This window comes from Toxorhynchites rutilus, chromosome 2 (assembly GCF_029784135.1).
Source record: "Toxorhynchites rutilus septentrionalis strain SRP chromosome 2, ASM2978413v1, whole genome shotgun sequence".
NCBI classification, from domain to species: Eukaryota; Metazoa; Arthropoda; class Insecta; order Diptera; family Culicidae; genus Toxorhynchites; species Toxorhynchites rutilus.
Genome location: NC_073745.1, coordinates 162,271,930 through 162,287,928, shown reverse-complemented (window position 1 = coordinate 162,287,928; position 15,999 = coordinate 162,271,930). Strand labels below are relative to the sequence as shown.

Below are 15,999 nucleotides of genomic sequence, written 5' to 3'. Positions count from 1 at the left end.
AACCGTGTTTGTTTTCCTGACTACATCAATTCCTATGTGCATTTTGATATGTCCATGAAGCAGGATATCCATGGAATTCCAGATTATCATCGATCGGAATTCATTCCAACGATCTTCGAAGCAAAGTATGGACGTATCAACATTTGACAGAGATGTCAGATTAACAAATGTCATACCGCGTTGGAAGCGTCATTTCAGTACAATTTTAACCATGGAACAATACACACCTAAACAACGCGCTGAAATTGTTCAGCTGTACATTCAAAATAACTTCTCAATTGTGTTAACTAAACGTGCGTGGAAAAATAAAAATTAAGTTAAAACATCACCTGGAGACAACACTATACGTCTGAAAACCCTCAATTCATCGAAACGCAACCTCTTTACGACCAAAAAGTTACTGTTGGTGTGGCATTTATGCCGATAAAGTCATCGGCCCGTACTTCTTTGAAAACGAAAATGGAGCAACGGTAACCGTGAATGGGGAGCGTTATCGGACAATGATAACCGATTTTTTATTGCCATTTGTTCGTGAAAATGAATTGGACAATTACTAGTTCCACCAGGACGGCGCTACATGCCATACAGCGGCTGCCACGACCAAAATATCGCCCGAAATGTTCCCCGGAAGATTAATATCGAAACACGGCGATTATGACTGGCCACCGAGATCACCTGATTTGACGCCTCCTGACTTTTTTTATGCGGATATTTAAAATCCAAGGTATACACTGGTAAACCAAGGACCCTGGCTGCGCTGAAAGACAATATCCGACAAGAAATTGCTGCCATATCGGTCGAAACATTGGGCAAAGTGATGGAAAATGCCGAAAAAAACATACTTATGTTTATGTAAAGTATTTTGGGATAATGTTACAATCAGTAACAATGTTTTGGGATCGATACCAGGGGTCTTGGCCAGATTCCAGACCAGAAAAGTTGGATTCACACCATCTCGTATTCTGCATGAATCTTTTCACTGTTGGTCGACCATTTTCAAACACTTTTGATGTGCTTGATCAAAGAAAATCCGTTCTCAATGACCTGCGTTGTTCCTTCGAGCTCCTCCTTCTTCCAACGTTGTCTGCCCATCCTCTTTTTGTAATTCCGTGACATCTGGAATCAATTGGATCAAAGAAAAGCCTCAAACCTGTAGGGCCAATTCACCCCACAGGAACGTGTCCATGTCACCCCACACAACATGCAAAAATTAAAATTCAATTAATTTCATTTATTGTAATCAAACTTACAGTTTCGCTGCATCAGATTGTTCCTCTTCTGTAGATGAACAGAACTTTACTGCACAATACATGAAAAGTTTGTTTAATCAGCGGGAAAAACCTTAAAACCACGATCGGAAAACTCACATTTTTTGACAATCAAAGTGCTTGTTGTGTTCATGCTCCGTTTCCTTACACCTGTCGAATTTTACCAAAGTTTTTTTACGTTAGTTACATACGGTTCAATGATAAAAGAAAATGACATTATAAAAAATCCAAGTTGAGCCGTACTTTTTGAGATAAAGGGGTGGTCCAAATCACCCCGTATGTCCAACTCACCCCGTGTTGCCTTACTCTTGGGAAGTTTTTGTAGATCAAAAATTTAGAACTTTGAGCGTTTGACGCACCCTCAAATCATATCCGATTCAGCTGAAATTTTGCACATGTATTTTTTCGGCCAATAATCAAAATGTACATGATCGGTTTTCGAAATTTGACACGACCATTTTCGCGGCCACTCTAATGTGTATATACAACGGGTTCGAGCAGACCAAGCCACTACAGATTTCTCGAAGAGAATATTTCGTCTGACCCGCGTCATGTCGGAAAATATACAGTGTCGGACAAAACATTAAGACCATTGTTCAAGCAAAAAAAAGAAAGTGACAAAGCTTTGAGAAAAAATTATCCAATCCAGTGCTTCAATCTATTTATAATAATTTGGTTTTAATTTATAATAATTTGTTTTAAGCATATTTAAGGGGGGGACCCCTGTCTGGAAGGTCAGAAAATAATAAATTTTCGTGGTTTTTTTTCGGATAAATAAATAAACCACGGAATAAAGTGAAGTATTCGGTTATTTTGGTAGTTGTTTAAGGTATATTTGAAGATGTATTTTCCATTTTTTGAGTGCACGAATAATGATTATTACGCTGTTGACAGCTGGATGCGTAGATGCAATCTGAAAATAGGAAAATAGCTTGCTGGTGGTATCGGTTCTGAAGCATCAGGGTGTCGAAGAACGAATTCTAATGAATATTTTGAAGCTTTAGGATGATACCTAAGGCGCCACATAGGGGTTATTAAAAATTTGAAAAATTTCCAAAACGGCGGCCAATTTCGTTGAAAATGTATTTTTTTTTCCTGAAACATTGCTGTTTAGAAGCTCATAAAAAATCCAAAAATTAGATATCAAAAAACGGCTATGTAACGCTTTAGATAATTCGTTTTTACATGCTGATAACAAAGTTCAGTAGATCTGGAGATATGGATACCACCAGTTGAAAAAAAAAACATGATTTCTAAAAAAGGCTTTTAAAAATTCGTACAGCAGTACTTTATCCCTTGAGGTGACTTCATACTTTTGGCTGTAAGTTTCCAGCAAAATCATATATCGAAAAATCCTATTAAGACACAATTTCTGAGGGTAGGGCTTCCCAAAAATGCAAAAAAAAACAAATTTCGATTTTTTTCGATTTTCCAGACTGGGGTCCTCCCTTAACTACTAAAATGGCGCGACAAAAATTAAGACCGGTTTGAAAATTCATGGTAAAGACCAGTAAAAACAAGATAATGTATACCGTGAAAAGCTTCTAGGGTTAGTACTTGGTCGTGTAACTTTTGTTACGCATCACTTCACGCACCCGGTTCGACATGGATTCTACCAGCTTCTGGCACGTGTTTCTAGAGGAGAATGAACTGAAAAGTTTAAAGCCTCTTTAAAACAACGGATAGAATTCTGGCAAGTGGTGACCAGGATGGCGTACCAACAAGCTTGGATCCTATCCCACAGTTGCTGTTTGTTCTTTGTTTTCTTCGTGTACACCGACCTTTTCACGATCTCCTATAGGTTTTCTATAGGATTCAGATCTGGTGACTGCGCTGGCCACTCCATGACGTCGACTTTGTTAACCCGAAACCACTTTGTGGCGGTCTTAGCGGTGTGCTTCGTATCGTTATCCTGCATGAACTGCCATTTCAGGGGCATCTCCCATTCGGCGTGTGGCAGCAAAACACCCCTCAGGATTTGGGCGTAGAGATACTTATCCATGATCTTATCTACCCAGTACAGGGGGCCAACCCCGTACCAGGAGAAGCACCCCACACGATGATTGACACCATAATAATGGAGGCATTCATGAATGTCTTCGTGGTATACTGTGACATGTAAGCGCAGTTTATTGGGCGATGGATCCAAGTTTTTCCGACTGAGCCGATGAGGTTTACCTTCATCTCATTCGACCATAGTATATTTCGCCACTGCTTTTGCTTCTTCGGACCGATCCAATCGATGGGGTCTTTCGTGGACTTCAGACGCGACTCAGATGCTTCGGCGCCAGCATCGGAACCTTCCGGCGGTTGCTGTCTGCCTTGGACATTTTGCGGATGATCATGCGATATGTTTCCGTACAATTATGCGAAAACGAAACAGCTAAAACTTTTTCGAAACGCTTTGGAATGGAATGGAATGGTGGATGTCAGAACAAAATACAACAAATCAGATATTTTATTACGGCCACTGTGTTTATTTTCTAAATGTTTTCTTTCCGTCGATTATTAACATTTATTTGGTCAATAATTTCTATGGCTTCTAGACATTTGTTTTGTTATGCTATGATAAACTGAACATCCTGACATTGTGTGAACATGCTTTACTAAATACACTGGGAAATCTAACTAAAAGCAAATTTAAAAAAACTGAAAAAATAGGTTCTCCTATCACAATATTTAAAATTCGATTAAACAAAAATGCGGACTCTCCAAATTATATTTAGAAGGTTTGTTTCTATTTTTGCCAGACTTATAATACTCGATAAAGTTAAAAATAATCCCTAACAGTTGTAAGCCTTTTAAAATGTTCCGTTAAACATCACTACTATTTTAAATAGTTTTATTATTAACACTTGACACTTGAAAATTGACTTTTAAGCCTAAAGTACTATTGTATATTTGAAAAATAGTCTAGAAGACGACTTTTCCCCAGCTTGTTTATTTCACGATATACTATCGAACCCTCATTACTTTTTTGAACTTAAAACAGTCGTTTCTCATATGAGAACAAGCTGTGAACATTTCCTTCTGCCTGAGCCGAATGTGTGCGTCTCATGAAACGAAGTTCCCCGTTGTAGATCATTTCCCTGAAAAAGTAAAAAGTAAAAGGTCAATAACTGAATCAACGACACTTTTGAAAATCATCTTTACTTCAGATTGGTGATAGATTTGGTTCCAATATCCTGACAACTGTGCTGCAAGCCACACTGTAAATATGGCAAAAATCTAAGCACAGATCCTTTGTCCACGATACTTCCGCTGACGCCCTGTGCAACGCGTAGTTTATCAATATCCGTATGATAATACCGCGAACTTGCTGCACCCTTGGCGTCTTTACGCTCCATAGCTTCCAAACTACCCATTCCACGATACTTTTTAAGTCGAACGCCATCACTAAAGTAATATTCACCGGGAGCTTCCGAAGTACCAGCGAGCAAAGATCCCATCATCACAGCGGAAGCACCCAGTGATAGAGCCTTCATAATATGTCCAATCGATTGAATGCCTCCATCAGCGATAATGGGAACTTCATACTCGCGAGCTAGTTTACTAACTTGATAAACGGCGGTTGCCTGCGGACACCCACATGCCATTACTTCCTGTGTGATGCAAATAGAGCCTGAACCCATACCAACACGCAGTGCATCACAACCGGCATCGATTAGGTTTTTCGCTTGCTGGCGAGTAACAACGTTTCCAGCAATCACCTGAAAAAAATAGTTTCGTTTCAACAATCTGTTCATGTTCATATAGCTAGAAATGAAGTACTTGCAGATCTGGATAGGTGTGTTTGATGTATTTAATCATATTGATTTGATAGACTGAGTTTCCTTGCGAAGAATCTAAGACTACCACATCAACACCATTTTGAACTAACAATTCTAAGCGTTCCTTGTCATCTTCTCGCGTTGAAATTGCCGCACCGACCAGCAGTTGTTTATTGCTATCTTTAGACGCATTCGGATAGCTTCTAGCTTTTTTGAGATCAGTTCTAGCGATCAATGCAACCAATTCGCCATTTTTATTCACAATTGGCAGTTTTCCTTTTTTGCTTTTCTCCAGAATATGATTAGCTTCTTGCAGAGTTACTCCACTCGGTGCGGTCACCATGTCGTCTATCTTCGTCATGATATCCCGGAGTTTGGTGTCGACGTCTTCTTCGCGAAAATCAATATCCCTCGATGTAACGATGCCAATTAATCGCTCCCCTAGGCGACCATGTTCAGTGATGGGGTATCCGGTGAATCCATTCTTTCTTTTAGCCTCCAAAACATCGGCTACAGTGTTTTCTGGACTCATGACCATCGGATCTCTGATGAATCCATGCTTGTATTTTTTCACTTTGTGTACCTCGTTAGCTTGAAATTCCGGACTACAATTGTGATGTATAATTCCAATGCCCCCGCACAACTACAAATTAGAGATAGACAAAGAATTTCGCAATACAACATTAAATTGAACAACTGTGAATTAAATTGAGAGTTTGATAAATCTGTGGAACCGTTTTGGATATAACTATAGTGAATGTTATAATAACGAACCAATTCGGACGCATTGAAAGTACGCAACTCGCTGTGACCTAAGATTTGTTGAAAAGGATCAGGATCAATTACTCAGATCACTCAGTTCTGGACAGCGCAGGTAATCAGTCGTTTAGTTTCGCGTTCCCGTAATCGTGATCGAATTCCGTAAGCTGTGATTATTTTTCCTCGCCCTGGTGATTTTTTATCTCCCGTTTACCGTGGTCTTCGCAATCAGCGAGAGGAGAAGCCGCAACAAGGCCTGCCAAAGTGACTGGCTTTCATTTCTCGCCAATTCATCGCCATTGAGATGGGAGTCGGACATCGGTGGTCAGTCGCACGCACAGTGTCTCAGTGTAGAAAAGCGCGCTTAGTGGTGTGTGATACACCATCTTATTTGTACCGACCGCCAAGCACGCGATTAGCCGATCGCTAAGTTCAATTGTACTGATGCATTTCGTGTGAATCACGATGAGTGAGAACGTGGGAACGAGCACCTAACTTAAACGTGCACAATCGCAGCGAAGTCTGCGATCATCCGATCGAGCAGCAGCCGTTACCGCAATCAAGGCGGCTAGAAGTATATCATAAGATGGGCCAACTTGCTAAAACCACTCTTCAGCCATTTTGGAAGTCTAGTTCTTCCGGCCCAAACCCAGTGGGGAATCGCTCAACGTCATTCAGTGTATGAAAAATCTGACAAAAATATAAATCCTCCGTAGTCGAAATTGGCAAGGTCAGACCGAACAAACTGCGTGTTGTCGTGGCTGATCGAAAGCAAGCTAACGAGATTGTTGTCGACAAGCGGTTCATTTTAGAATATTGCGCATACGTACCCTGCAATATCCCAGAAATTTCGGGGGTGATTACAGAAACGGGCCTGTCACTTGCGAAGAGCAACTTATGGACAAGACCTGCAGTGCGAGTGAGCTTAAGTGTTCATATTGCGGTGAAACTCCATACGTGCTCTCAGCTTGTGAAACTTACAAGAGTCGCTGGGATAAACAGAAGCGCTCTTTGAAGGAACGCTCGAAACACACATTTGCGGAAATTTTAAAAGGCATTTCTCCACTGGGTCAAGAAACTGACCAGAAACTCATTGATCACATCACATCACATATTTCGAGCATGTTCCGTATACCTTCTATGATCAGTTACTGAGTTGAACTAAAAATCCACAATGCGACTCTTCTATACAGCCAGAATTCTACAATTAAATCGATTATTAAGAAAGTAAGTCACTTGAATCAAATCTCATCAGCATGCATGAACAATCAGAATGAAAATATTAAGCAATCATGTTTTTAGATCGTGAATTTGACTCCTTTTTGACGTAGGACTACGTCTTACATTAAGGGTGCCAAATCAGAAAACAGGTCACGTTTTAATGAAATAAAGTAAACGTTAATAACTATTTTTGCTGCGAACTGATTCTAACGATTTGCATACCAATCGAGTCGGAAATTTTCTAAGATTTGTTTTATATGCTATACATTACAATCCCATAGTCTGTATATGGTTTAAATTGATGAAAATTGGAAGCATTCCATTTCCCGATACGATTGTTCTGTCCATTAGTGTACTTTCCCGAACAGAGCTGTCAATAACGGGCAAATTATAGAGCCGCTAGGATAGAAACAACGAAAGGGGAAAGCGAAAAGAGAATATTTACGAAGTAAACTCCTCCCTTGCATAGTAAATAAACTGTCGCTAGCGTATAAGTATTGCATCTCCTCTGAGGAAAATTCTCAGTAACAAAGATCGCTTATTCTGCTCGTTTTGTGTTTTATGTTTCCTCGAGCTGTGAACGCTAGCGAATATTTCACTTGAAGTCATCTAGCCATCAATGTTTGGTTTTTTGTGTGATTTGCTTGTTATCGTTGCGCGTAACATAGAATTTGTTCATTTTCTGTTCATGTGAATAGCACACCTTCGATACTTTTTGTTGCCATTCGTATTTGCTCTCGTGCGCATCGGCCTTGTTCTGATGCAACAAGCTCCTAGCTTTGTTGATGGTTTTGACCGAGAGTCGAGAAATTATTTTTCTTGAACGGTCATTCTCGCAATGTTTCATTTTTATCGCTGCAACTGCGTGCATCTGTTATGGCGGGTTTACATTAGGGAGATCTATAGCTATAGATGGATTTATTCACGTGAAAATAGGATGTAAACGGGTGAGAATAAATATGATACACTTATTCGAGATATATATAACTTGAATAAATTCAGCATATGTAAACGCTTGTGAATTTCTCACTGATGAGAAATCACTAAAGTTGGATGCAGTTCTACTTCAGGTGAATAAATTCACCTAAGATATGAATATATTCATTATAGAAGTTCACGCTAGTGTAAACGGTTGATGCGATTTCTATAAATCTCATCATATTTCTTCACATGAATATATCACTAGTCTAAACCCACCCTTAGACGCGTGTTTATTGCTTGTTTAATGGCGATGCACGGAAGATATCTTCCGTTAAATACTCAGTGCAATGCGTGCATTGATATAAAGAAACAATTTGCGACATATGACTAATCAGTGTATTGTTCTCGCAAAGGCTAGAAAGAATCGTTGCTTCTCAAAATGATTCTACAAAACCACGCAAGTCATTAAACCTTTTCAAGATCCCCGGAACTTTTTACTAAAGAGTTATTTATGAAATTTCCGAAATGATAAACCAACAAATTTCGAAAAAAAATATTGCGTGGTCCTACGTCCTAAGCGATCGTGTCTCGGATACAACCCGTCGAATTTTTCCTTATAATGCGTCCCTTTTTTACTCCAGAGCCTAAAGACTTCCGATATTTACAATACTTCCAGGTAGCATTAGATTGGTTGCTGTGAGTTTAAGTTCAATAAGTGATTCGGATTCCTCTTTTCTCCATAACAGCTCTTGCTAGTCCCGATAGGTCATCGAAAAGGAAGGAACCATCGGTGCCTCTGTCTGACATTCATTCAAAAACGATTTAACTGCCGATATTGCCGTAATACAAAAAGTAAATTTCGGTCTCAGCAGCCTTTCATCCACAGCATTGGCGACAATCTCGAATACCTTTGACCGGAAAACCGTTGGGTTTCCTTAACCATATTCTACTCTTGTTTCTTTGCCTCGCCAACAAACCGTCTGAGGTGGGGTAGCATTTGAACAGTACGTCCCGCAACACGTTCGTTCTCCACCCAGCGAACATCACAAAGCTTCAACAGAAATACAGAATGAGAGAGGAATGTTTTTAAACATACTGTACAATGCTCTCAAAAAGTCATCCAAATTCGAAATTCGATTTTTCTCAACCCCTCCTTGGAAGAATTATGAACCATATGGAGACCGCAGCTTACAATTTTGAGGATTTCGTACGACAGGTTTGATGGGGAATCTTGAACCTCGCTTGTAAAATCATTAAACGTTTTCCAGTTTACTGCTGGACCATCCGCGGAACATTGAATTACTTTCTTCAACAGAGCAGGATTTCTTTGAAAGTACAGATTCACACTGCTTAGAAGGTCGTAACACGCTAAAACACATACAATAATATTTTAGAACGCAAAAAAAAAACACTGAGCAAAAAAATCCCGACTTAGTAAAGCAATTCCCGACTTTTTCCCGATGGATTTTGATTCCCGACTTTTTCCCGCATTTCCCGCTTTTCCCGAATGGGTGGCCACCCTGTCAATGGGTTGAAATAAATGGTCTACTCTCAAATACACAATATGGGTTCCGCAGGAGCAAGAAGATGAATGATTGCTTTCTTTAGAAATTTGAATGGCTTACGCAGAAAAAAAAACAAATGGCTTCAGTATTCATGGACATAAAGGGGGCCTCTGATTCTGTTTCAATAGAGGTTTTATCAGACAAATCACACTCTCGGGGTCAGCCGCTTCTATTGAATATGTTATATAGCTTGCTCTGTGAGAGACATTTAAATTTTTCTCACGGAGATTCGACTGTAAGTCGGATCTCTTACATGGGCCTCCATCAGGGCTCATGTTTAAGCCCTTTTTTGTACAACTTCTATCTAAGCGATATTGACAATTGACTTACAAAAAATTGCAGTCTAAGACAACTTACAGATGATGGAGTGGAGTCTGTCGTAGGATCAAACGAATCCGACCTGCAAGAAACTTTGAACAATTTTTCAACCTGGGCCATTGGGCTAGGAATCGAATTCTCCGCGGAGAAAACAGATATGGTTTTTTTTCTAGGAAGCATAGATCAGCAAAACCAAAGCTTCAACTTTTGGGTAAACCGATCACTCATGCTATGTCATTCAAGTATCTTAGAGTCTGGTTCTACTCAAAATGTACTCGGGGGCCCATATGAGGTATCTGAAAAAAAATGTAAACAAAGATTAAACTTTTTCCGTGCAAATACCGGCACCTGATGGAGAGTCCATCCCAAAGATCTTATAATGTTGTATCGAACAATCTCAGTGATGGAGCATGGCAGTTTCTGTTTTCCATCAGTTGCCAAAACACTCCTCATTAAACTCGAGCGAATTCAGTATCTTTGTCTCCGTGTTGCGTTGGGATGTATGCCCTCAACGCATACCATGAGTCTCGAGGTTTTGGCAGGCGTACTCCCACTGAAAGATCGCTTCAATTTATTATCTCTTCGGTTCCTCATCCGGTGTAAGGTTATGAAACCATTGTTGATCGGAAATTTTGAACAGCTGATCGAACTGAATTTTCACTCTGGATTTATGAGTTCATATCATGAATTCATCTCCATGCAGGTTGTTCCTTCTTCGTATATTCCCAACTGTGTTTGTTTTCCAGACTACATCAATTCCTCAGTACATTTTGATATGTTTATGAAGCAGGATATCCATGGAATTCAGATTACCAACGATCGAGGATCGTTCCAACGATCTTCCAGGCAAAGTATGGGCGTATCAATTGTGATAATATGTACTTTACTGATGGGTCCTCTATTAACGAGTCCACAGGATTTGGAGTGTTCAACGAATTTTTTAGCACCTAACACAGTCTTCAGTATCCTTGCTCAGTGTATATTGCTGAATTGGCAGCAATTCCCTGGGCGCTGGACAGCGTCGCCTCACGACCTATTGAACACTATTACATTGTAACGGATAGTCTTAGCTCCGCGAAGCTATCCGTTCAGTGAGGCCGGAAAAGCACTCGCCGTACTTTCTTGAGAGAATACGAGAAATTTTGAGTGCTCTATCCAGACGCTGTTATGTCATCACCTTTGTCTGGGTCCCTTCACATTGCTCAATCCCGGGTAATGAGAGGGCTGACTCATTAGCAAAGATATTTATCAGCGTCAAATCGCCTTCAATGAATTTCATTCATTAGTCCGTAAAAATACCATCGCTAACGGCAACGGCAACGCTAATCACTCTTATTCTTGTTTACGGCCGTATCTGACTTTCGTTCGAAAGACTTGATTCGAACAATTTCGAAAAATACTTTCTTGTTTTCGTACGAATCCGTTCGAACAAGACCTTTTTGGAACATAAACATCAGATGCAAGATTTCATGCATCAATAAAATTTCATGCAAGATTTTATAAAAGCAACGGTGAAAGTGTCGCCCATACAGTGATCGTTCGTTAATTTTGCCGGAAAATCAACCCAACTATTGAATTTTACTAACTGAACTGCAAAACAGCAAAACAATAATGAAAGTACTCAAAGAAATGAAATATTAATAATGTTCATGAATCATATTCATAATCCTCAATGACTCAATTCCTTCTATAATAGATTGAACAGCAGAATCATTACGACTTAAGCTCAAATTATCCGAAAAACATGAATATGTACTGATTTAACAATCGAACGGAATTCGCAAGAAAAAAGTGACGTTTAGAAACCACGTGAAAAAACACATTCGTACGAAAACTAGAATGGCCGATTCGTTCGAATTGTTCAATTTTCGAAAGTTCGAATGAATGGGTTTGATTCGTACGAAAACAAGAATACAAATGGTACATTCTATCGAACGATTTCTTCGTTCGAAAACAAGAATGAGGGTGAATGGAACGAGGATAAATTGGTCCGGTGCCTCAGCTCAATTATCCCTACGGTTAGCCTCAAACCATTGTTCAAAAGTCTGAAGTTGAGTCGGAACTTTATTTGCACCTTCTCCCGACTCATGTCCAATCACTGTTCGTTAGGATGGGTTTAGACTAGCGATATATTCATGCGAAGAAATATGATGAGATTTATAGAAATCGCATCCACCTTTTACACTAGCATGAACTTCTATAATGAATATATTCATATTTTCGTCGAAATTTATTCACCTGAAGTAGAACTGCATCCAACTTTAGTGATTTCTCACCAATGAGAAATTCACAATCGTTTACATATGCTGAAATTATTCGAGTTATATATACCTCGAACAAGTGTATCATATTTATTTTCACCCGTTCATACCTATTTTCACGTGAATAAATCCATCTATAGCTATAGATCTCCCTAATGTAAACCCGCCATTAGACGCGCTACTTTTTCGTTTCAATGTTGTCGACAACAATCTCTGCGTTTGTGGCCAAAGTTATCACGACATCGAACACGTTGTTCGGTCGTGCGAGTTGTATCTGGTCGCCAGAGCGAATTTAGAAAACTCTCTTCGGGCCAGAGGAAGGCAGCCCAATGTGCCGATGAGAGATGTGTTGGCTCGGTTAGACCTTGATTACATGTCCTAGATATATTTTTTCCTTAAAGCTATCGATCTTCGAGTGTAATTTTTCTTACATACTTTTCGTCCTTCGCGAGCTTCGGTTCCCTTCCTACTAACATTAGAATGAGTTAAATTGTAAATACATATTATAGTTTTAAGTTTGTTGATTGTGAATTGTGAATGTTGATTAAGATAGTTTTAAGATTTGATTGAATGAGAATGAGAATGAGAATGTGAACGTGAATGTGAGTGTGACTGTGAATATTGTTACAATCTCCTTTCCTCCTATCCTTTTCCTAATGAAAATGTGTCACCCTTCTAAACTCGAGTGGACCGCGAGTAATCGGTTTCCTATTTTATTAACCATACAATTAAGGAAACATGTTAATATATTCTAGTAAAATATGGTTAAGAGTTAAGAGGCTCTATTAAACCTATGTCACTGATTCTGTAAAAAACGAATTAATAAAAAAAAATGCTCAGATCAGGATACGCTATATGCTGTTAAAATTAGTTTTGACGAAAAAAAAGTTATCACGAAAAATATATTGAGAAGGCTTTTAAAACTATAGCTAGAATGTTAATATGTACGATATACGGTAAACCAAATGAATTCAGATGAATTATTTTTTCGTATTAAATACTGTTTCAAATTAGGTTCACAAAAAAGAAACCAACGGTTAGAGGCAAAATTTCATAAAAAATAGTGCTAATACTACTGACTAGATAGTAAATGAAACATGTTATGATTAAGAACCGTTTTCAGAGCTCAATTTGAACTCATACAGATCATTTGTAAACCAGAAATATCAGCAAGAATCTACGGCACGCGTTGCACGTGGTGGAAGTAAAACTATTGATTGTAAGTTGTAAAACATATAATGTAAATGAAATATTTATTGGAGTTCTTAAATTGCAGTTTGTGCTGCATTAAAGCTGTTACAAAAACGGTGGTACACTTTTTCTAAATTTCGAACAATATCAATTCGAAATCTATTTCATAAATTAAATTCAAAATTATCCAGTGATTTTGAATCTCAAAACAATAAATTCATCTGTTGCTCATATACAACATTTTGTTCAGTTACAACAAAAAATACCCACCGCCATAGCAATTGCCATATCGGCTTCCGTTACAGTGTCCATAGGCGATGAAACCAGCGGCGCCTTGAGCATAATTTTCTTCGTAAGAGGCGATGATAGATCCACATCGTCGGAAGTGAAATCGATGTAACCAGGAAGAATGATGAAATCGCTTGACACGGACAAAACACATATAGATTATGCTTCTGAAGCCATATAGATTATCGGCAGCGCTCTCTCATAGCGGAATACCTACTTGTAAGTCAAGCCGTCACTTTTACGGAATAAGTCTTCGCAGGACAAACCATCCAGAAGGCTTGGATCACTAGTCGCTGCCATATCGTTGAGACAGCCGATGAAAACCTGTGTTTTCAAATATATCGATTAATATATCTGATATTTCCGAAAAAACACGTGGGGATGAATTGCGAATTGCTTACCTTTTAGTAATCTATAAACTGTATCTCGCAAACACGAAACTTATTGCAATGCGCTGAAAGCAACAATGAATCAAAAGAACACTGTGGGTTGTAAGAGATCTTATTTCGAAAAAAATGATTTTTCCAAAAATCTGAGGGTTATAAACTAACCGGCTCTCTGACTATGAACATACACTAAAACTGCATGCCACAGACTGAAAAAAGATTCATGAAGCAACAGTTGACAACTTTGACATAATCATTTGCAAGGGGCGCGTTGGCAACATACCACAAAATGTAATAACTTCTCTTTGGAATAATTGTTGCCATCAAGTGAATAAAAAGAATTCACTTTTGATTAACATTTTGACGTAGGACTACGTCTCACATTAAGGCAAGGCGCAAATTGAGACGCATATAGCGCGAGTAACTTGACGCGATATAGCGCCTGTTTTTGTGGTTAATGAAAACAGATAGAACGGCGCAAATTGGCCAGATGACGCGAGATGGTGGAGCGCTCGTGAGACACGACTCGCGCGACGCTGTGGCTGAACCACAATTTCTCGTGCTGGTCATGCCGGTTGTGGTAGTTGTGTTGGTGAACAATCATATAGCACCGTGGGTTTGACACTGTATGGCTGTACTAGTCGGGTGATTGTGTTAGTAAATAAATATATCGCGCAACTCTGTGTTAAACAGTCATTGCGAGTGGCAAACACCAAACTGCGACTCAATATGCGCTCCACCACGCTACGTTCGTGGCACGTATGAGTCGTGTTGGTAGACTCACGTTCGCTTACGAGCGCTATACGCTTCTCAATTTGCGCCTAGCCTAAGGGTGCCAAATCAGAAAACAACTCACGTTTTTATGAAATAAAGTAAACGTTAATAACTATTTTTCCTGCGAACGGATTTTTACGATTTGCAAACCAATCTGCCTGAAATATTCTAAGATTTGTTTTATATGCTATGCATTACAATTCCATAGTCTGTATATGGTTTAAATTAATGAAAATTGGAAGCATTCCCATTTCCCCATACATTTGTTCTGTCCATTAGTATGCTTTTCCAAGATGAGCTGTCAATAACGAGCAAATTATGCAGCCGCTAGAATAGAAACAACGAAGGGTGATAGCGAAACGAGATTATTTGCGAAGTAAACTCCACCCTTGCATAGTATGTAACCTGTCGCTAGCGTATAAGTATTGCATCTCCTCTGAGGAATATTCTCAGAATCTTTCTGTGCCCGAAACAACAAAGATGGCTTGTTCTGCTCGTTTTGTGTTTTAGGTTTCCCCTCGAGCTGTGAACGCTAGCGAATATTTCACTTGAATTGTAATTACAATTAACACAACCATCCGAGCCATGGCAATACAAGCAAAAAAAAAGAGAAGAGTTCAAATGAATGATGTTTTTCTTTATTGATATCTGGTATTTTTTGTAATATACTTCTATTGGGTTGTCTGGAAAATCCATGCTGTTACTGCTGATAATCAAATCAAGACACTTACCAAGATTAACCCTCGATACACGATACATGAACTAGTCACTAATTATTAGTGGTTCGCTACAGATGTCTAAAACCACCGTTCATGAGCACCTGGTGAAGCATGGATATGAAAAACGCTACAATGTATGGACTACATATTAACTTATATTCCGGAACCCGATCAGATTTGACATATCGCAAACCGAACGAGATATATTATTTGCATTATTCAAGAAACCGCAAAAAACGAGTCTGTACAAGTTCATAAGGAACAAACGCTCCTTTTCTTTGATTCCCCCTTCTATCAGCGCATGTGCATTACATAGTCCAATAATGGCAACGACACAAGAAAAAAAAAAGCTGTACATCGCTATTGCAACATTACTGCGGAAACGAAAACCATGCGTTTTAGTCAATAAGAAATCTCAGGGTTAAAGTCCCTTTAGAAACAAGAACCAGCATCAATAAAAAATCTCTCACATCAAAAGAATATATTATATTGTATTGTGTTTTTCAATAGTCAATAGTCTAAATTAAGCTGATGTAATGTAAATTAAATTAAATTATG

The 15,999-nt window shown here is 39.0% G+C and overlaps 1 protein-coding gene across 1 annotated transcript; it reads right to left on the bottom strand.

Moving 5' to 3' along the window:
- Nucleotides 1-3,722: 3,722 nt before the first annotated feature.
- LOC129769274 (inosine-5'-monophosphate dehydrogenase) lies at nucleotides 3,723-14,136 on the bottom strand. Its single transcript, XM_055771402.1, has 7 exons — nucleotides 14,114-14,136; nucleotides 13,964-14,044; nucleotides 13,780-13,886; nucleotides 13,545-13,695; nucleotides 5,040-5,681; nucleotides 4,422-4,978; nucleotides 3,723-4,357 (listed from the first exon to the last, which is right to left on the bottom strand). Exons 3-7 carry the CDS (start codon nucleotides 13,860-13,862, stop codon nucleotides 4,252-4,254), a joined length of 1,539 nt encoding a protein of 512 aa, XP_055627377.1. The 5' UTR covers nucleotides 13,863-13,886; nucleotides 13,964-14,044; nucleotides 14,114-14,136; the 3' UTR covers nucleotides 3,723-4,251.
- Nucleotides 14,137-15,999: the final 1,863 nt, after the last annotated feature.